General features: G+C 37.2%; 1 protein-coding gene across 1 annotated transcript in view; it reads right to left on the reverse strand.

Moving 5' to 3' along the window:
* Cep78 (centrosomal protein 78) overlaps positions 1–23558 on the reverse strand; it is a gene marked incomplete at its 3' end in the record, with an annotated part of 49633 nt that overhangs the window by 21637 nt on the left and 4438 nt on the right. The window contains exons 2-11 of the mRNA XM_012516200.2: positions 21699–21871; positions 21537–21609; positions 20479–20582; positions 16036–16210; positions 13420–13533; positions 11942–12006; positions 11168–11279; positions 7575–7710; positions 6750–6795; positions 4600–4728 (exon numbers count right to left, since the gene is read on the reverse strand). Coding sequence (XP_012371654.1) covers positions 4600–4728; positions 6750–6795; positions 7575–7710; positions 11168–11279; positions 11942–12006; positions 13420–13533; positions 16036–16210; positions 20479–20582; positions 21537–21609; positions 21699–21871 — 1127 coding nt within the window. The remainder of the gene's footprint in view (positions 1–4599; positions 4729–6749; positions 6796–7574; positions 7711–11167; positions 11280–11941; positions 12007–13419; positions 13534–16035; positions 16211–20478; positions 20583–21536; positions 21610–21698; positions 21872–23558) is intronic.

Consider the following 23558-nt stretch of genomic DNA (forward strand, 5'->3'; position numbering starts at 1 on the left):
TCAATAGCTACTTTGAGAACTTTTACTCTCACAGAACAGAAGACACAGAAGAAATGGACAGATTGCTAGAAAGAAACAAATTACCAAAACTGAATCAAGAAGATACAACAACTCTCAATAACCCAATAACAACCAATGAAATATAAAATTAATAAAAAAGCTACCTACCAATAAAGAAAAGTCCAGGTCCTGATGGATTCACAGTGTAATTCTACAAGAAACTTACAGACAATATAATCCCTATATGCCTCAAAATCTTCAATGAAATAAAAAAGGAAGCAATCCTCCCAAAATCATTCCTGGAGGCAAGTATTATACTGATACCAGAACCAGGGAAAGACCCAACTAAAAAAGAGACCTACAGGCCTCTCTCCCTCATAAACATAGATGCAAAAATCCTCAATAAAATCCTAGGAAATAGAATATAGCAAATCATCAAGAAGGTCATACACCATGACCAGGAAGGATTCATACCAGGGATGCAACGATGGTTTAATATTCAAAAATCTATAAATGTAATACACTACATCAATAGCGCAAAATGTAAAACCACATGATCATCTCAATTGATGCAGAAAATGCCAAAGTCCAACACTTATTCATGTTCAAAGTCTTACAGAAAATTGGAATAGATGACTGCTACTTCAATCTGGTAAAAGTTGTGAATGACAACCCAACGGATAATATAATTCTAAATGAGAAAAAACTGAAATCTTTTACTCTCAGATCTGGTACAAGACAAGGATGTTCTCTGTCACCACTCCTATTCAATATAGTTCTGGAATCATTAGCTACAGCCATTAGACAAGAGAAAGAAATAAAAGGAATAAGAACAGCTAAAGAAGAAGTTAAATTATCATTATCTGCAGATGGCATGATACTTTCTCAAAAAACTCCACCAAGAAGGTACTAGAATTGATACATAAATTCAGTAGCATAGCAGAATACAAAGTCAATACCTAAAAGTCAATAACATTCCTCTACACAGATAACAAACACACTGAGAGGGAAATTAGAGAAACAATACCTTGTACAATAGCACCACAGAAAAGGAAATACCTTGGAATTAATCTAACTAAAGAAGTCAAAGATCTTTTCAAAGAAAATTACAGTACTCTGAAAAAAAGAGATCGTAGAGGATTTCAGAAAATAGATATTCCCTGCTTCTGGATAGGAAGAACCAACACTGTGAAGATGGCCATACTCCCAAAATTGCTGTACAGATTTAATGCAATCCCTATCAAACTACCACCAACATACCTCACAGAGGTTGAGAAATCATTCCTAAAATTTATCTGGAACCAGAAAAGACCTAGAGTAGCAAAAGCAATCCTGGGCAACAAAGACAAGGCAGGAGGCATTACAATTCCTGACTTGAAATTATACCACAAAGCCGTGATAAAATCAGCATGGTACTGGCAACAAAACAGACCTGAAGATAAATGGAACAGATTAGAAGATGCAGAAACCTCTACAAACACACTCAGCTACCTGATCTTTGAAAAGGGGCCAAACATACTCACTGGAAGAAAGATAGCCTCTTTAACAAATGGTGCTGGAAAAACTGGCTCTCCACATGCTGAAAACTAAAACTTGACCCAGGTCTATCACCATACACTAAGCTAAACTCAAAATGGATTAAAGATGCAAACATTAAAACAGAAATATTCAATCTCCCAGAAGAGAAAGTAGGAGGAACTCTTGAAGACATAGGGGTAGGCAAAGGGTTCATGAACACAAATCAAATCGCATGGTTAACACTTGAAAGAATTAACAACTGGAACCTCCTCTTATTGAGAAGTTTTCTCATGTCAAAAGAAATTACCAACCAAGTGAAGAGATAACCCACAAATATGGAAAAAATCTTAATAAGCACTCAGACAAAGGTCTGCTTTCTAGAATTTATAAAGAACTAAAAAACATTAGCGCTCCAAAATTTAAAGACCCAACAAGAAATGGGCACCTGAGATGAATACACACTTCTCAGAGGTTGAAATTAAAGAAGCAAATAAATATATGAAAAAATGCTCCACATCATTAGCTATCCATGAAATGCAAATTAAAACAACACTGAGATACCATCTCACCCCAGAAAGAATGGCTATCTTAAACAAATCAACTAAGAACAAATGTTGGAGAGGCTGTGGGGAAAAAGGAACCCTTCTCCATTGCTGGTGGGAATGTAGACTGGTGCAACCATTACGGAAATCAGTGTGGAGACTCCTTAAAAAACTAGGACTGGAAATCCCACTCAAACCCCCTACTGGGAATTTTCCCAGAGGAACTGAAAACGTCATATCATAGTGCTATTTGTATACTTATGTGTATAGCAGCACAATTTGTGTTAGCCGAATCTTGGAAACAGTCAAGATGGCCATCACTTGAGAAATGGATGAAAAAGATGTATTTTTATACAATGGAGTATTACTCAGCTATAAAGAACGATAAACTTGAAGCCTTCCTATTTAAGTGGATGCCACTTAAAGATATACTCATAAGCAAAATAAACCAGACCTACATGTGTAAATACCCTATAGTCTCCCTAGTATAAGATCTCAAAAGAAGAAATACAAATAGAAAGGTGTAACACAATTGACAGCAAGAACTTGAGGATTAGACAATGAAAAGAGGGTAAGAAGAAAAATTAGGGAACATGACAGGGGCAAAGCCATACAAATTATACGCACAAGCTAGGTAAGGCAATTATCCTGAGAACTATCAGCAGATTGTCGAAACTAGCAGTTACTTTGTGGGATTCTTACCTTGACTATGTATGCTGATACCTGTGAACTGAGCGACTGAAATGAAGATAGCAATGTGTAGTAGTGGCATCAGGCTTGAAACGCCTGTCAGTTTGGTCTTCTAAATATGTACTGCTTGTCATGACATACCAATTATGGCCAGATTGTATCTCAAGTAAATGTTTTTTTTTTTTTAAAGGGTAATAAATGAAAAAAAGAGAAAAGGAAAAAAAATGTCACAGGACTGTGCTGCTACTATGATGTATATGATTAGATTTCTAAATTTTTGTGTAAAAACATGTAACTTTATTCATATTTTTAAAATATTTTATTTTTTAATTCTTTTTTCATTTTTCTTAGACTTAAAAGTTTAACATATCAATATCTGAATAAAAATACATGTTCCATCTTATGCCTAAGATGTTTGATACTCAGACAGACAGTAAGGTTAAACCCAACTGCATATGTTGTAGGGTAATAATAAGCTTCTCTTCTGGAGGGTTAACAACCTAAGTTTGCAGACCAAAAATTAGAGAAAAAGAAGGGCTGCAAGGACAGTCAACATTTTGGCACTAGCCCTTCAAGGTCAGTGAGGACTCAGGATATAGGAGAACCTATACTGTAATGTCATGTACCTCAGTTGTGTCCCAGATGTTCTGATCAAGGAGATTATGGGGCCACAGAGGAATGTGATTGATGAAGTAGTGTATGCCTAAAGAGAATCACATGGAGAGAAAACATTCTCTCAGGCTCTCACAGAGAGAAAATTGGTCAAGCAGTGGCTGTGACTCATCCATGTGGCTGACACTGACAAAGGATCTACAAACTGCAGTACAGGGTTACAGGATAAATCCTGAGGGTACTTAACTGACCTTATCAGATACAAAAGTTCCATTCCTTGTTATAAAGATCTTGCTTTATCTTGGTCTTATCCATCCAGCAGAAAAGTATAGAAATGAGGTATGAAAAGTAAAGCCATGTTAATATGCAGAGCTGTGGAAGGCTCAAGTCAACGGATTCAGACACTGCGAGTCCTGTGGATAACCCACTATTGTTGTGGACTACCAGACTATATTGGAATATTTTGCTGAGTTCATGCACCTACAATATTTGGATGGCAATGAAATACCCATCTCTGACAAAACTAAACATAGAAAGGAGATATAAATGAAGGACAATTCTGTATCTATCTATACAAAATGGTTAGACTAGATATCTAGCCACTTTCTCTTAATTCAGTAAGAAAGATTTGTACTAACAGTGTTTGGACAAGATACCATGTCGGCATCTTGAGCTATGAATGACTACTACAAAGACAACAATATGCAATGTATTAATTGATGTAACCCTCCTACCAATCTGTTTTGAAACTGTCTCATTGCAATTTTTTTCAATAAAATTAATTAAAAAAATAAGTAAATAAAAAGAAAATACCACATGAAAACCTTTTTTTCCAATTTCACTTTTATAAAAAATGAAGCTGTCTTCCTCTTACGTAATAAGAAAGGTTGCTAGAACTGTCCATTTCCTAGTCTACAAAAAAGGCAAACTGAATCAGGTGACTACAGCAGACTCACTCCTCATGTCCGTTTCACAATCATTAAGGTTCTTCTAACACCCCATGGTTCTGAGCAAAGAAAGCTATCTTTTCGGTGACATTTTGATTTTTATTTCATAGAGTTCACACATCTATTTCTCATCTTGTTTTAAGATAGCACCATTTAAGAGGACAGGAATTAGGAGAGGAACAGTCAGATTCCCAAGCAAGCCATTAGGGTCCTCTCACAGTCATTTATCCACCAAGTACCCACCATGGCTTGGAATCATCTTCCCTATGACTTGAGTGACAGTTTTGTACCTGCAATGCTTCATGCTTTACACTGGCTTTCTCTGGTATTTCATGGACACTTTCTGAGGAATCATCTATCTCTTCACATTCTGAGGATGAAGGACTCTCTAGTGTTACAGTGACAGGAAAACCTGATGACTTAAGGACAAGATTGTGTAAGCAGTGACAGAAACCAACCATCACATATTACAGGACAGCTACTCAAAGTGCTCTTTCTGAAATAATAAATCTTAAGCATGTCTTTTACTAGTGCTTAGCCTAAAAAACATAGCAAAACACCACTTATTCTTGCTGTTACTGTATAGAATTCTGGCATACACATGTACAGGTGTATTTCGAATGGTCCATTAATTTATTAAATTTATCTCATATAAATGAAGTGAGAAGTCAGAACATTTTCTTTCTCGAGTAAATTTCATAGTGCATAAGATAAATGTATTCTTCAGTATTAGACACAAGAGGTCTAGAAGTATGATTTTTAGGATGAAAATCCATTAGTAGGGACTGATAATTAAAAATTAAGAATAAACCAGGTACAGTGCTACATACTGGTAATCCCAGCACTCAGGAAAGCTAAAGTAGAAGGATGGCAAGTTTGAACCCAGTGAAGGCCAATTTAGTGACTTATAAGAGGTTCATCTCAAAATCTTTTAAAAAGTGATGAAGATGTAGCTTAGTATGAAGGCTCAGGATTCAATCCCCAGTACCACGGGGGTGATGGTGGTGGTAAACTAAACTAGAATGGTATTTTCTTTAAATGTGATATTAACACATGTGCTTCTTTATTACCATTTCATTATTATTATTATATTATTTTGTCTTTTTGAGACAGAGTTTCACTATGCAGTTCAGTCTGGTCTTCAGTTCACTTTGTTGCTGGCCTTCAACTAGCAGGGATCCTCTTGCCTCACCCTCTGGACTGCTGGGATTATAACTTTGGTGATACTCTCATTAAAAAAACAAATCTACAGATCAAAACAAAAAGCACTGGCTTTCTGCAACTATAAAGAACAAGTCACTGGTGTGATTTCTACCACAAGCAGGACACACTGCGGTGTATGAAAACCCTCAGCACTGACCACAGCGCTCCTCACTGGTCCTGGCAGTGTTGTCTGCATGAGAGGACCCAAGCCTCCCAGGTTGGCTGGGGAGACCTCATACTGCCAGGGTGAGCTGCTCGAAGTCTAGGGGTAGAGGACTAGAGTGTGTGTATTCTGGGAAAGAAAAGAAAGGCTCTGAAAAAACAGGAAAACAGGCTCTGGCATTTGTTGCTTTGTTCTGGCACTAGAATCTGGAATTTACATATACATAGAAATACCAAAAACAGCATTCCTGAAAACTTGGGGAGTTTCTGAGTGTGACCCAGGCAGCTAGCTCCATGTGCCAGGACAAAAATGGTCAAATTCATTTTTCTGGGCAACAGCTGATGTGTGGACTGGAAAATACTCTCTTGTGTATAGGTGTTGGAGGTACAGTAACTCCAGGCCTCCAATCCTATTGCAAGTGGGTTTCCGGGTTCTTCCTCCCCTACCTCTGATGAGCTAGGTTCCTAGTTCTTACCCCTCCCATTTCCCATAAGTCTCCTGCTATGCCCCAGAGGTTGGACTTCCTGTCATAGCCCGGTTGCCTAGTTACTTGCGCCTTTTATGCGCCGATGTCATTTCCCTATGCCTCCGCTATATATGCCCAGCACCTCCCCTGAATAAATTGAGACTTGATCAGAATCCTGTCTTGTCTCCGTTTCTCGTGTCTCCTGTCCTTTGTCCCCTCTTCAATTCCCCGCTCCTCCCCCAGGTGACCTTCGTTGACTGAGCTGCTGGTTTGGGACATATAAGTGAAAGCATTAGGCCTCCGGTACAACCATATCCACATGTCTACAGGCTAGCACTGAGAGCAACCTGCTCTACCCAGCTTAAAAAGCAAAGAATGCCAGGTAAAGAGGAGTACACCTGTAATCCCAGCATTAGGGAGGCTGAGACGGGATTGCTGTGAGTCAAGGCCAACCAGGGCCACCTACTGAGTTCAAGGCCAGCCCGAACTACATAGTAAGAACTTGTCTCAAACAAGTATAATAGACAGATAAATAAATAGCATAGAAAATGACTCTCCATCTTTTCTGTTCCAACTTTCTACATCTTGTAAGTACAATAAACACATACCTGCAGCTGATTAGGTATATCTCGAGTTTTGATTAATGGAAAACCCCTAAAGAGATATCAACAAATTAAGTCATATTTCAATGTCAATATACCACCAATTAACACTTACTAGTATTATGTACATGATCCATATAGAACTATGTAAAGAAATGCCATCAAAATGAGAGTTCAGAAGGTTCTATTATGGCAAAAAATTAAAATCAATTATTTTCTTAAGCAACTGTTAATCTTCAATTTCTTGAATAATCCCAAATCAGTCAATAAAAAAACTATAGTAGTCTGTTTAATCAACAAGCCAAAAATTACAGTTCAACAATTAAAAAAAAAAACAAAAACAGAACTCCTTTGATGAAAATTTCCTTGTACAGCTATACTGTGGGTAATGAGCTAAAAGTAGTCATTTGGTTCACTAAATATGATTCATGAAAATGAGAAGTAGGCAAGCTGACTTACGTTAATGCATATCTCTTACCCAACTTACACTAAGCTATTTCCCATGTTTATATAATGTCCCTGTCTTCATTCCTATATGAAAATTCCTACTTCCATCCTATAGGCTCAGCCCAACTATACACCTTTCACTAAAATCTTTGCTTACCTGGGCAACTGAAAATGCTTTCAAGTTTCCTGTTGTCTCCCAAAGTTACAACTTCTGTGACATTAAGGAGGTTACTTGAAGCTCCTATTATTTCTCTTTTCTTCCCCCCCTTAAAGGGTTCTTTAGGCAGAAGCCTTGAGTTTTTTTCTGCCTTATAGAAACAATCAGGAAACTTCTATATAATACAAGTTTGAAAATAAAGTAACTGGATGACTAAAATATCCTACCTGCTTCTCCTCGCACGCTCTGCAGTACGCCAGGGCAAGAAACCAGAAACCCCAGGAGGGAGAGCTTCAGGAGCATAGCTTTCTTTACCAGGTGTGTGTTTTCTTCCGCTACCCATGGGTTTCTTGGTGGCCAATCCTATGTTGGGGCAAGTGGTGGGAGCAAAAAATCAAGATACACTACAGGTACACAGATTACAATGTGTACACTCTTAAAAGAACACAAATGACAATGAAATTAGGCCATTAAAACAAGATCCATTTGTAAACAGATCAGGAAAACATTTTTACAATACAAGTTATCATTTTAACTAAAATGTAAATTTGACTGCATCACATGTACAGAACATGCAAAAATAAATAAAATTATATTTGAATGAAGGAAAGATTATACATCATGCACAGAAATACTCAGTTCACTGAATCTAAGAACATGTTACCAAATCTCCAAGGCAGATATATCCACATATATCTACGACTTCTGTTAACAGAACTGAATCAGAACAAAAATCTCAACAATAACTTTACTATGTGAAAACTATTAAAATACTGAAAGTGGCTAGATGGTAGATAAGGTCAATGTTACCAGCTAGGCCTGTTGACCTTAGGTGCTCATTTGACTTTATAGAAAAATGCAAACAAAACAAGTAAAACCTACTGGATAAAAGGAGTTTTATGACCGAGACCCTGTGTTGTGGTTTTTTTTTAAACACAAACAAGTAACTTAAATGCAATATTTTCAAACCATATTATGGCCAGGGAGATAGCTCAGTAGAACAAGCGCTTGTCTGGCAAGGGCAAGGTCCTGAGTTCAAGCCCCGGTACCACAATTAAAAAAAAACAAAAAAAAACCCCATTTTATTAGAACTTGCATTTCAGTCATTAATATTACTGAATATAGATTTAACTAAGTGGTTATACTTATCTTTCCTATTTATACAAGATCTACTCTGGCAAATTAGGACAGTATCTAAACTACAATGTGGTGACAACAAACTCACGTTCCTATGCAATCTCTCTGGATATATTTACATGTCTCTTAAGATATGTATGACCTCTGCTCATCTTGTGCTATTCAACTTTTAAGTCTTCATACAAAAAATATTTGAGTGCATATATTTTCAGAAAATATAAACACCTTTAATTGAAACAAAAATAATTAAACATATTGAGATGAAAACTAATCTAATGAAGGTTTCTATCTTTTTTCTGCACCCATTACTAGTATGAACATGACATGATTTACACAAAATATCCAAACCCTGTTCTCGATGACATCTAACCATAACAGCCAACATACTGATTTGGCTTACCTCTATGTCTCCAAATAACTGATGCAAATCCAAAATAAAAAAGTCCAAGAAATATTATTATTTGTAAAATTAAAATTATTAATTTTTTAAAAATTTTATCTTAAAAACTATTATTTTAAAAATTGTTCAGTGAGCTTGCAAACTTCATTTCCATTTTCTTTACAGATCAGCTACTAAAATTATAGAATTTCTACTGAAATGGAATACCTTTAAAGAAGTTTAACACATGATGTGAACGCTCATGATGTGAACAGTGATATGAATTTGAATGTGTATATTACAAAATCAATTAATAAAATATCACTGTTCTGAAATACAAATTGGTAGACATAGCCTATGCTTTCCTCAATTCAGTCAGTACACAGTTACTATTTAATAAGTTGATAGTTACTGGTGAGCCAAAATCACACCTTTTAATTAAAATCAAGAAAGTATATTTATGAGGAAGTGTTTGCAAAGATTTAAAAATAATTTAATTTTTTTCCAATTTTTCACTAGTTCAAAATATTGATCCATGAACCAAAGAATCCATGTGAATGCATTAAAATGTGTAACTAAAACATATAAATTCTTAACTCAGTATGAATTTAAAAAGAATTATATTTAAGGTATGTGAGATTATGATTTAAACCACAGGCAGAGAAAGAAAACAAGTATAATCTGACAGGACAGTGGAACTAAGGTGACTCCTATGTTTATTTCCAATGTTACATTAGTTTTGTTTTTTTTCCAATGTTACATTAATCACTACCTTTATAAAATTTAAACAAAAATCATCAAACAATGTATTTTTCTAAAGTTGCAATAAAATACACACAAAATAAAAATTTTCATGTTAAGCAGTTTATGTATACAGGTCAGTGCTACTAAGTCAAATTACCTTTTTAAAATGCAGATAGCATCCAAATACAAGATTGTCATTAACTGTTCAGTGATTTTGAAGCATCTGACATATAAAGTCATCATAAACTTTTTCTTGAAAAGTTGGCAGATTATAAACACGCTAAAGATTATTTTGTGTCTTCTAGTCTTTATGGTTTTACTCTTTCAAAATTCAAAGTTAGAAGAAATTGTCACTTTCATATTAGATTTGGATTAATTTATTCCACTATCACTCATTTTACTGCCCAAAGAGGTTATTTGTGATAAACATAAGTGTTCTCACGGGTAAAGACTAGGACTCTTTATAAACAATATAAAAATTAGTGTGTATTAGTGTAAAGTGTACCAAGCATTCAGAGAATTCGAAATTTATATTACTAGTGTTAAAAGACTTTCCCCCAATATTGTTGGTCACAAATTCCACAGTTTTAAACTCTAGATTAACTATTATCTTGAAGATTAAATACATGCAATAACAAATATTTAGAAACTAATTTCTAAAACGTTCCATCTAGGGTTAATAAAAAGTTGTTTGAGATAGAGCCTCGCTATGCAGTTCAGGCTGGCCTTGAGCTCACTTTGTAGCCCAAGCTGGTCTTGAACTCACAATGATCCTCATGCCTCAGCCTCCTGAGTGCTAGAATTACAGACATGCACCACCACGCCAGCTTGCAGTCTTGTTTTGTAAGGATTATGTGGATTTTAAAGATTTTTCCGTCATTGAAAGAGCAAGGTGTCATCTTATCCAATAATTTTGGTTAAAAATTTGCAAGGAAGAATGAAAAGGGGGAAAATGGAACTGGAAATAAATTTTGCTTCCTATAACTTTAGGAAAAGTGTTATGCATTTAAGAAAAATTGTCAGGCTATGGGTGTAGCTTAATGGTAGAACACTTGCCTCACAATTGTGAGGCCCTGCATCAAACCCTACCACTAGGAAGGGGGAAAAAATCAATCAAAACACAGCTAAAACTATGACTAAAAGACACTGCAAATTTCAACTGCAAAAGTATGAGAAGTAATCATCAACCAGGAAACATTCAAAATGATGAACACCTTATGAAAAAATAGTTAATTTAAAAAATGGAAATACCAAGATTCATTCTCCAATGACTCATTTACTATTTCTACATTCTTTAAATTCTCATAAGCTGTATCAGAACAATTATATCTTACAACATGCATGCAGTCCAGTCAATACCAGATGTTTGGGAGCAAGGGATATAGCTCAGTGGCTCAAGCATCTGCTTGGCAAGTGCAAGGTCCTGAGTTCAGTTCCCAGTACCAAAAAACACACACAAAAGCCAGATGTTACTGCCAAGGAGAAAAGATTTTAACATACTAGAATCCATGACAGGTATACAGTTCAGCAGCATTAAAAAGACAAGTCAGAGATTGTTACCAATTCTAATAGTAGCTTTTCCTTTTCGACTATTTCCTAGAATTATAGTTTTCTTTTTCTGTTTAGCAGTTTTAGATGATTCCTTCAAAGATGGAGAAGTTATCCACTGGTACTAGAAGAGAGATACAGGTAATACATAAGAGTTTGAACTTAACTGGCAATAGTAAGACAGTATAACAGCTTTTCAATTTGCTTTTCTGGGACCTCAATTTATTTGACTAAAAATTCAAGATAGCAAAAAAATGCCTGGAATAGGTGTATAGTACAATCTGTTGAAGTAGTTTACAAAGCAGCAAATATGGCACTGACAATTTTTATTTTCAAAAGTGCATTAATGTATAGAGATACCAAGAAATCATCTAGGCTGGGCATGGTAGTGCAAATCTGTAATTCCACCACTCAGTAGGCTGAGACAGGATCACTGTGAACTCAAGGCCGGCCTGAACTACATAGTGGGACCCTACCTAAAAAAAAAAAAAATCTAAAATCAACTGTCTTAAATCTGTTCCTGGTAGTCAGATGCTGAGCACATCTGTTCAGTTTAAGAGTATTTTATGATTTGTGCTATTATAAACTATTTCTAAGCAGAGGAAACTAAGAATTGCTATAAGCATATGAGGTGGATATGTTCACTAGGTGGACAGTATTTACCATTGCATAGCATACATACAAGTATCTCAAAACATGATGCTGTGTAACTTAAGTACATGATTTTGTCAATTATACACAACAGAAGAAAAGAAATTCTTTCTAGAGGACTAAAACATGATATACCTCTGACTTAGCACTCCTTCCATTCTGGAGAACTTTTTTGATAACTGCTTTCATCATAGAATGATCTAAAGTAAAATGAAAGTTGAAATTATAGTAACTGTATTCCAGTGAGTGGATACCTATTTAAAATGAGCCAACTAATTATTTTCTCCATAAAATATTATGCCCACATTATTTAATTATACATTTATTTTCCCTGGTGAGTATTCTAACTTCTTTCCTCAAAAACGAGATGAAACGTTTGTTATTCTGCATATTACCTCCAGTGGCCACTACTTCGGCGGCAGCAGAGATCAAATATAAAGTGGCTTTGGACATCTAATACAGTCAAATAAAGGTCATGATAAATCCTCCAAGTGCCTCCTCTCCCAGCCACCTTTTCCCAGCAAATGGCACAGCCCCATTGTGTATAAACAAATCCAGGACGTTTTTAGAATTCCTCTTTCCTTCATATCCATTCCAAATGGACTGCACAATCTTCCTGTGTCCTCTTTTGAGCCACTTTTCACCATGTCCCATCTTCCATCTTCTGCCTAGCCGCAGCACCATTTGCTTGCCTTGCGTGATGGGCTCCTCTCTGGTCTCTCAGTTTCCCTAATACCCTTGCCTAGAGGCCCATTCTCCACTCTAGGGTCATCTGATGGAAACAACACCCAGATCATCTTTTCTATGGCTCACAGCACAGTGCAATTCCCTAGGCTGGCCTTCAGAACCATACAGTACCAGACCCTTGGCTAGTTGTTGGACCTTGTACTAGGTTCTCCCTCCCTTGGGGTCAACTGTGTTGGGCTCCCCAAGTTCCCTTAAACACTCCACCCGCCCTGCCACATGCATGTGCCTACGTGTGCACTGTTGCCTTGTCCTGGAAAGTACTTTCCCCAGAACTTTCATGATTTGATCCTCTCCTCACTGAGGTCTCTTGCTTAAATGTCACTTCTTCCAGTGAAAACGTTTCCAACAATCCTGTCTAATACAGTCTCACCTGTCTCATCTGTCTTACCCTAGGGTACTTTGCACTTTTCACTACTTAAAGTCACATTACTTACCGTTTACTCATTTACATTTGAATTTCCTCAGGAGCATGTAAGCTTCATGGGCAAGACTGTCTAGTTAGCTCATTACCACCTGTACTGCGGCCTGAACTAGAGCTTGGCATACAGACGTATTCAAAATGTACTTGTCAAATGAGCAAATGAGTAAAATGCTTTTCCAAAAATTCAGAGCTTTCACAAAAAAGGAAATAATGTTCTTTCTTAGTTGAAATATTCATTATCAGAAATTACCTCTATTCAGAGTAGCAGCCAAGAAAAAGTTACAACTTATTTTAATCAATAAAAGTTACCTGCTAAAAACATAAAGAATTACAAAATGAGAAAATGAGGAAAGTAAATATATAAAGGTTAGAAAATTGTTAATACTTGAACAAATTTTTTTTGTTCTGCTACTTGTTAATCAGTGAAAAACAAGTGGTTACATACCAACGAGTGGATTTTTCCTTATATCGAGAACCACCAGAGTCCTGTTGGTCTCCAAAGCCTCTAGTAAAGCCTGGGCTCCGTCATTGGTGAGGCCGCACTGCTGCAGGTCAAGTGCTTTTGATGAAAGATAGTGAGTCACTTGCCAACTCTAAACAGATTTAACAATATACAGAGAACTCTCATTCATGCCTGGGAGATTCTTGAGCAAGACTAATGATGGCGAACTTTTAATCTTCAGTGTTGAAAACAAGCAGAATTCCATGCACAAACACACAATCTGGAGGACAAAAGCCCCCAACTCTGTTTCTTGAATGTGCTATGAATATTTTCCCTTTAGCACCAATAAACCACCTAATATATCTTACAATCAGGGTACACAAATAACTACACAATCTATGAGAAAAAACAATTACAGAATGACCGTCAGCTTACAAATAGTAAAGATGTTAGGGGCAACACAAAAGCCACAGGCAAATAAATACTTAATGGAGCTCAGAAATTATAATATATGTTATTTATATAATATATAACTATATATTAATTATACTATAAATTATAATATATTCCTTGAGCATTAGAATTTCATTTCAAATAAATCTCAAAAATATATTTAAAAGGAATGTAACAGCTGTCAGTTTCAAGATAAAAATGACAAAAAAGTTTAAGGAGACAAAAAGAATTTATTAAATGAAAGCTGGGTGTGCCGGAACACCTGTTATCCCAGCCACTCAAGAGGCTGAGGCAGGAGGTCTGCAATTTTGAGGCAGCCTAGATAACTCTGCAATACCCAGTCTCAAAAATAAAGATAAATAAAAGCTGGTGATCCAGTTCAGTGGTGGAATGGCCCCAGACTGAATCCAAGATTCACAAAAGCCAACCAACCAAGCAACCAAATCCTCCCCCCCCAAAATGTGACCTATCCAAAAGAACAATGATCCACAATTCTCTCACTAAAAGGTAAAGAACAGAATATTCATGAATACTAAGGTTGAACTACTCATTTAAATCCAAAAGAATCATTACAAAAGCATAGGTATAAAGATGTTTCCCTCAGAAGTAAACATCAGAGCTTTTTAGTAAAACATACTATCAAGGATAAAGAAGTCATTCATAACCCATATTGTGTAATGCATGTGTGTATTCCCTAAATATTTACATAATGAAACCTAGTCCCCAGTGTGTGCGTATATATGTGTGCACGTGCATGTGTCTGCCTGTCTCTTTCTTGGTCATATTAGATAAAAACCAGGAAGAGTATCGGCACCAGACACCAGATTTGACAGTGCCTTCATCTTGGACTTCCCAGGCTCTAGTGAGAAATAAATGCCTCTTGTTTAAGCACCCAATCTCTAGCATTATTCTTTGATAGTGCTTTAATAGCCCACAACAAACTTGCTAAGACACCTTGTGACACACAGAAATAGAATGTAATTATTTAACCAGCCAAATGATAAAAAGAGCCAACAATTCTCACTAGCCAATAATTCTCATTAAAAAATGACAAACTGCAACAATGAAATGTGTCTATCAATTATGCCAAAATCATCTAACAAAAGGCTTTAAATGTTCCTACTTTGCCTCTCTATTTGCAGTGCTAGAGATCAAACTCATGGGCTTGCATATCCTCAGCCCTAAAATATGCACACTCTTAATCCAGCAACCCACCTAAGAATATACCCAAAAGAACTAATCAGAATTATGAACAGGATGTGTAGCAAAGTCCTGTTTGTAACAGTAAAAGACTAGAAGTAGCTATGGATCTAAAGGGGATGAATACCCTAAATTTACTAAGGTACAGTAACATAATGGAACACTGAATAGTTAATATTCTGTGGCAGACTGGTTTATTGATTTAACATGCTCATGACATAGTCTGTGAATGAAGTTACGGAATTTGAATGGCGGCGGGAGTGTTTCCTACATTTCTAAAGTTTAAAGATTTCTATGGTAGTAGGGATGGACCAAGGGCCTCTTGTACGCTAGACAAGCACTCTTTACCGAGCTACCCCCTCAGCGCTATATTTTATTTTGAGATAGTCTCCTTAAACAGCCCAGGCTATTCCTGTACTTGTGCTCCTCCTGCCTCAGCCATGCAAGTAGCTTCCTATAGAAGTACACTCCTAAGTACAGAAACATACACACACAAGTTGTCGACTTTATTGTAAAGTCATTTATAATAGGGGGAAGGAACCAACTGTCTAAACATCACACAGCTGAGAATTAAACTACTATGCATCAATATAATGGTGTGCTATATCCTCATTAAGCATATATCATTAAGCCAAAAAAGAAGATAAAAAAAACAGTAAATACACAATAATCCTAATTTTGAAATTTTTAAGAGTACAACTGTATCTACAAAAAGAAAATAAAAATTGTGGTGTGCCAAAATAGAAATGATCTAAATATTTTGATTACAGGCAATACTGCCTGCTTGTTTACTTTGTATTTTCTATGAAGAATGTATGTAACTTTCATAAAACTTTAAAACTATAATAAAGGTTAGGGAAGAAAGGCTTCAAAAAATATTCTCATTACAATGTTGGTGCCAAGAGCTAAATATATGTAATATTCTAAATTTTACCATTTTCAGCCTTAGGAGTGCATTTACCTTACCTCTAAGCCACAAATCCTCATTGAGAGAGTCCGCAAAAGCGCGTGCACCCACGTCTCCAACGAGCGTGTTGCAGTTCAGTGTGATGCGCCTCAAGCCAGCCATGCAGTCGAGATCAGGCCTCCTATAGCGAAGGCTCTCGGCCCAGGTCTCCTCGTGCCTTCTCATCGTCTGGTACTTCAGAGGCAGCGGCAAGACATTAAGATAGTTGAGTAAGACAGCAAGAACATACACAAAAACTAAACATGGCTGATTCTGTCAGTGCTTTCTTTACTTAGCCCCTCCCCCACACACACTTAAATAGAAGATTCAGGTTTAGTCCAGTGATCCACATTCTAGTTCAGATTAGTTGTACGACTCTAGCCACTGGATGATCTGTTGTGAGTTAGTTAGGTAAACTGATAACTCAAGCAATTTTTAATTATTAAGAATTTAATTGTCCTTATCTGCCACGTTTAAAGAACTACTAGTTTTTAATTCTATCACTGCCGAACATCTAAATTCTGTCATTTTGTTGTCTAGCAGAAACAATATACACCATATAAATGATACACCAATAAATACAGTCTTTTTGTTCCTCCGACCTAAAGGACTTCACATGCTTTCTCTAGGGCATGCACACCAACTTTAGAGGGCTAGAGACAAACAAGACCACTCTGACATTTGGACACTAATGGTTTGATTTTTAACCACAGGTATGTCTTAGAGACATTGTAAGTAAACTGTACTCAGAAAGTTTTGGTAGGCATACTGACTAAATTTTTTTCTTTTCTTTTTTTATAGTGTTAGGTAGCTAACTCATGGCCTTGTGCATACTGGGCATCTGTGTTACCACTCAGCTACATCTCCAACCCTAAATACTGATTTTAAGAGAAAAAAAAAATATTAGATTCTTAAAAAACAACACTCAAATCTCCTGTGACAGTCTGAAAGGGAAATTATTAAGCATATTTTTTACTAAGAATAACTACATAAAAGCAACAACAGGAAGTTAACAGTAAACAGTGCCTATTATATGCTGGGCACTCTTTTAGACAAGGCAGCTTATCTAACCCTCAGAATGACGGGTGGAGTATGTTTTCTACATACATATTTTATAGAGGTTAAAGGTGGTCATAAGGTGTTACACAGGAGAGCTAGGAGTTCAGCCTATATCATCAACAGCATAATCCATGCTTTCGAACAGTATCTACTTAAGGATGAGAGGATTTGTTTTGTAAAGGCCCAAAAGTAAACATTCAAGCTTTGTGGGTGAGACAGCTTCTTTCACAAGTACTCAAATTTCCTATATGGGGGTAAAAGTAACCATAGTTATCATGTAAATAATCAACCGTCTTTTTTTTTTTTTTTTTTTTAAGGAAGGATCTACAGGCTGTTAAGGGTCTCACTACTAGATCAGACTCGTAGTGATCCACCTGTTTATAGCCTCCCAAGAGCTGTGATTACAGGCATGCGCCACCACACTAGTCTCATTTGCCAACTCAGTGCGCTCTGGGGGTGGGGCTGGCATGGCAGGTCCAGGGATTGAACCCCCAGTCCCTATGCCTGCTTGCAGGCACTTTAATCTGCTGAGCTATTTAGCTGGCCAATCAACCATGTTTCAAAACAACTTCATTTACAAAAATAGGTCACCAGCTATATTTAGCCCACAAACTAGTTTGTCTACCTCTGATATATACAAACTATTAAAAAAAGCTTCAGATCAGATTAAGTGATTTTAGGCCTAAATATAGTAATTATAAAAACTACAAGTTGTGAAAAGGTTAGCATAGTGATTTTTATTTGATTATACATTATAGCAGTTAAAAAGGATGAGTCACGTAGGTAATCTGAAGAATGTAATACATGTTTTAGTATGTATTACATACTAAATACACAATAACTTTCAATAAAAACACACAGAAGTATCAGTTGAACTGGCTTGGTTGCCAGCTGATGTGTTTGGAAGGAGAATGGCAGGAGGACTCTTATCCACTGGTGAGGATTATCTATTAATGAGTTCAGAGCTTCTGAGGGATGAACCCCTCAGGTTCATAGTTGAGTGGAATTGGGGGATGTGGGGACTGATGGGAACAAGATATTGAGGGTATGGCTTTGAAAGGCCTATTCTGTCTGTTCCCACCCCACTCTCATTCTTTTGTTTCTTGGCCACCAGAAGTGAGCAGCTTCCTCTATCCACTTCCACCAACCTGTTTTGCTCTTCCTCTGGTTCAAAGTAACAAAACCAGCAGACAATGGACTAAAACTAGCAGCCAAAATACTCTACCTCCTTCAAGTTGTTATTCTCAGGTATTCTGTCACAGGACAGAAAGCTAACAAGGAACAATGGTAATGAGAGTAGGGCAATGCTGTGAATGTACTTGATTATGTGCTTCAGCACCCTTTGGAACTAGCTTGCAAGAAGCCCCCAAACGCTATAAGCAGAGCTTAACAGACAATTCTAGTGTGGGTTGCAACAAGCAGATTGCCACCAGGAATGGACAGTAAAGGCTGGGCTCATATAGGGCTTTGCACAGAATGAGGGCCCTATTGCGAAGTGGGCTACAACATTCTGGCAGAGAACTTGTTTACCTTTTGTTTATACATGGACACCTTGTGTGAGAATAAGCTTCTTTTTTTTTTTGGCAAAACCAGGGATTGAACTCAGGCCCTTGTGCTTGCCAGGCAAGCGCTTATTCTACTGAGCTATCTCCCAAACCCTTTGTTACAGAATAAATTGAAGGTTGTGGTCTAGTTAATCTGGCAGAAGAAATTTCAAGGCAATGTAAGATTCAGACCACAGCATGGGTACTGATGGATGCTTTAACTAGACTTAATGTGACAATCATAAGCAAAAGCAGAACAGAAAGATGTGGAAAACTTGCAGTTTAGCTAGAAATGCATATGATGATGCTGAAGAGATTAGTGACATTAAAATAAGCTAAATACTATACATGGAACAAAAGGAAATATACCTGGAAGGACTCTCAGGAGTTAGCAGAAGAGTGCTGGGGTACTTGCTTGCACAGAACCACCTAGAGGTTGTTTCCCAGGATTTATTTACTATGCTGAGCCATCCTGGTACTCAGAAGCCACTGCAGCTATGATACAAGGAGTCCCAGCTACTGCTTGAGCTTGTAGAGGAGTTATAAGGTAATGGAGCTTCCACAGAAATTTAAAAGGAAGGCTTGAGAAGTCAGGCAATGTGTAGCAGTGTTGGTGTCCCTACAGTAGCCCTGGAAAGAGTGCTGTGTGAAGCTGTGATAGTGAAGCAGAAACTCCAACAGAGGCCCTAGGAAGCTGCTGACACTAGTAATGTACACCATCAGCCAAGCCAAGCTACAGGCAGGAAGCAACACGAGTCTAAGAAAGGCTATGTGGGCTGCAACCAGCAAAGACACAGAGACAGAGAGCTGGCCCAGCCTGCTGGAATGCCCAGCACACTACTATGTGCTCTGGATGCTGAAGTTGGATGCAACCTGGAATGGCTATATGTACCCTGTGCCTGTCCCACTGCCAAGTGTTAGAAGTATATAACCAGCTTTCTGAATTCTACAGGGGTACATAGCTAAGAAGACTTTAGACTTGGACTTTACAGAAATCCTGGCACGGTTAGGATATGGGGAAACCTTAGAGATGGACTAAATGCATTCTGTGTGAGATCGTCATCATCATGCCTTCAGATGCCTGGGTGGAATGTTATGGTTTGGACCTAAAATGTTCCCCAAAATGTTTAAGTGTTCAGAGGTTAAGACTCTGGGAAGAAGACTGGATAATGATAGCTCTAATTTTATCAGTGGATTAATCCATTAATGGATTTGTAATTGGATGATGTTACTGGAGGGTACTAGAAACGTAGGGGACACAGCCTAGTTGAATGAACTAGGTCATGGTGACATGACCTTGGCAACTACATCTGGTACTCATCCCTTCTACTATTTTCCCCTTTCTACTTCCTGCATGCCATGAATCAAGTGACCTCCTCTACCAGACACTCCCACCATGAATTTGGCCTTTTCTCAGGCCCAAAGCAATGGAGCCCACTGACCACGCACTGAAACCATAAATAAAAATCATTTTATTATAAGGACAGAAAGCTAATACAATGCATTATTCTTTAACATATTCACAATGGGCTGTAATTTCTATTTTCTGCTGCTGAGCAGCCTGAACGACCAGTGGTACATGCATGACAGACCCACTGGGCGGCTCTTTAAAATATTTTTAGTAAAAAGACTGATAAAAGTGATTAGATCCATTTGCATTACCAGTGGCTCAAGCCTACTCTCAAAAGGTTTACCTTGAACTAAATGAGTGAACCCCAAACAGTAGTCACATTTCTTTAGTGAAACTAAAATTGCAAGTACTACATGAATCAAAGACATAATAAAAGGCATCTCACATGAAAACATTAATGTGCTTCCATTACAGTAATCATTTCTCACAACTGTGAACACAGAAATCACCTTTAAGATCTTGGCTATGTGATCTGCTCCCTGCCATGTCAGATTACACTCCGTGAAGTTGACTGTCTTAAGAGTGACAGAATTCTTTATTCCTTGACAAATAACTAAAAAGAAAAAAAACACAGATACAACATGATGAAAAACTTAATCTAGCCAATCTTGGTTATCCACTTGTATCTACTCTAGTTAACTATTGTATTTTTAACTTCTCAAGCAATTGGTGTACTCTAAAATATGGCAGTAAAAAAGTGCTATTTCAGTTTACAATAGTTAATTCTATTTAGAGGTTAAAATTGAACACTTAAAATACTGCAAATTTATTCTCTTCCCATAGTAAAATATTTGGAGACATTTGAAAATGAAAAACCTAAAGAGCATAACTTTCTTCTCATTTTCAAAGACAGACCTGGATCTTAAAGATCAATAGTTTAAGTGTTCGCTATAAACTTAGAATTATATCAGATCCTATACTGCTTTATTAGAACAAATACGTATTCTAAGCAATAGAAGATAGAGGACCTCAAACTCTGTTAAGTAAAATGCAGGCTTCCTTATTCCTCCAGACAAGGATTCTGTACGATGGGCACATGTCAATTACTCAGGACCCCAATCAGTCACCCCGTCACTACTACGACTGTCTCATCAGAGTCTGCTGGACTTTTATATGCACCTATCATACTCTACATATATTTTCTAACTTAGCACATACCACAGTGCATTAGAAGTATACTACTCATACTTATTTAAATATGATTTTTTTCCTCTTTACATGTTGCTATCGCCTATCCCATAAACATTTCACCTCAGAAAGCGAGCACATGCAAAAAACAAGAGAATATCAAACAGTACATATTTGTGTGATATGTGGCTTAACATAACCTGAAATAAAGCTAAATCAGAGTATTCAGTATGATCAGCTTTCATGAAAACTGAGAATGGACCACAGGAAGCAGCCCAGCTACAGGCTGAAGGCAGGAAAAGACAGTGATTAACGTGGCACATAGGCAAATATGAGACCGGTCTGATGGGATGAATTAATAAGTAGGATTTAAACTCACTTTCTAAACCTCCATCTCCAATTGGGCAATTCGCAAGAGACAGGTGCACCAAAGAAGTCGATTTATTCAATCCCTTAATAGAAGAAAACAGTTAAAAATTTGTTGAATGTTCCCCTCCAAAATAATGCAAAATGTTTGCAGGCCACATAGAAGAAGGCTTACCTTTGTTAAAACAGTTAAATCTCTCTCTCTTAGAAGCAGTCCATTTAGCTCCAGGTTCCTCAGCATGTTTGATGTACTTAAACAGCCTTTAAGAGCTTTACATAACTGGAAGGTCACATCTTTAGATCTTATCGCAGGAACACGACTTCTACAAACCTTATTTATATTAGGACCTAAAGCAGTTATTGTAAGATTAGTGATCTCAACTTCATTTTTATCATTGAAAAGTATCTGCTCAGAGATAAGGCATAGAAATGATCCAGGTCCTCAAAGTCCTTCTAAGGACAAATGATAACTCAAACCCAAATAGCACAGGGAAACACAAACCATGTACAGGGGTTCTTACAGAGGCAAACAAGTTGTACCCAAGGCATCGCTTCAAGAGAACCAGGAAGCTGAACCTAGAAGGATAAAAATGAGGCCAGAGGGTGAGTGATGTGCCCACTTGTGACTGTGTGAAAGCACCCCTGCCTGACATCTGCCAGCACCTGAAGCACTGCAAGTGAGACAACAGCACCCCACATGTGTAGAGAACAGAAAATGGAGAGGAGGATGCTGCAGAAAGCCTGGCAGAGAGGAGGCTCTAATCTGTCAAGTGATGAAGACTAGGGCTACTACTAGCACAGGGAGTAACCCTGGAAGGTTAGAAAAAACATGCTCTAAAAAAAGTATCTGCCTCAGAAAGATCAGGATAAAACACCCTCTCCTCTGAGCTAATTAGCCCCACAAGGACCGGCAACAAACTAACACACAGCTCAGATTTCAGTGTTTCCATGAAGAGCACAGGGGGTACTTTGTGGGTGAGTTACTAGAAGCATTGCTGTAAGTAAACTGTTCTCCTTTTCTTCATAGCACTGGGAATGGGACTGAGGGCCTTCACACTCAACTACATCCTCCAGCCCTTTTTAATTTATTTTTTTTTAATTTTAAAGAGGAAAAAAATTGCAAAATAGGAGTACCAATGGTTAATGCATTACATATTGTTCTTCAAATTAGCTACTCAACATACAAGATATAGGAATTTAATTGTCAAGAAAATATTAGCACAAATCTTTCTTTTCAATAAACTAAGAAAAATTAGTAATATAACAATCTTAACTATAAACTTTTCCCTTCCTTTTCTCCTTTGCCCCAATCCCAGTTTCTCTTTTCTTTTGAACAGTTTCCTCTGGTTTTACACCATCTATTGTACGGTTTGGATCTTATTTACTCTTTCAGCTTCTCACACCAGGGAGACAATATAATGTGAGTCTGATTTATTTCCCTTATGCATATGGTCTCGGGTTGCATCCATTTACCTTTAAAAACCTTCAGTTTATCCTTTTTTATAGCTTACTACTTCACTGTACAAAAAGACCGTATCTTTTTTTAACTACTGGTTGATGAGCATTTAGGCTGTTTCAAAGATTTAGCTATTATAAATTGTGTTGCTATAAACTTGGATGCACATATATAGCTGCAGCACATTTTAAATTTTTTGTACCAGGAACTGAATTCAGGACCTGGTGCTTACAGGGGATGTTTTTAATTCTTCTGGGAGATACTCAGAAGAGGAACAGCTGGGACAAATGGGACCTCCAATCCTTGTTTTTTGAGGAATCTTCACACCCATTTCCAGTGGTTGCACCAGGCTACACTCCCACCAACAGTGAAGGTCTCCTTTTCCCCCACAGCTCCTCTAGCATTTGTTATTGGTTGATTTCTTGATAATATCCATTATTTCTGGGGTGACCGAATTTTATTTTCTATTTATTTATTTTTTTAAATGTATTTGGTATAGGGTCTCACTATGCAGCTCGGACTCGATTCTCCTGCTTTCAGCCTTCCAAGCACTGGGATTGTAGGCATGCGATACCACAC

Source organism: Octodon degus, unplaced genomic scaffold (assembly GCF_000260255.1).
Source record: "Octodon degus isolate 3935 unplaced genomic scaffold, OctDeg1.0 scaffold00095, whole genome shotgun sequence".
NCBI lineage: Eukaryota > Metazoa > Chordata > Mammalia > Rodentia > Octodontidae > Octodon > Octodon degus.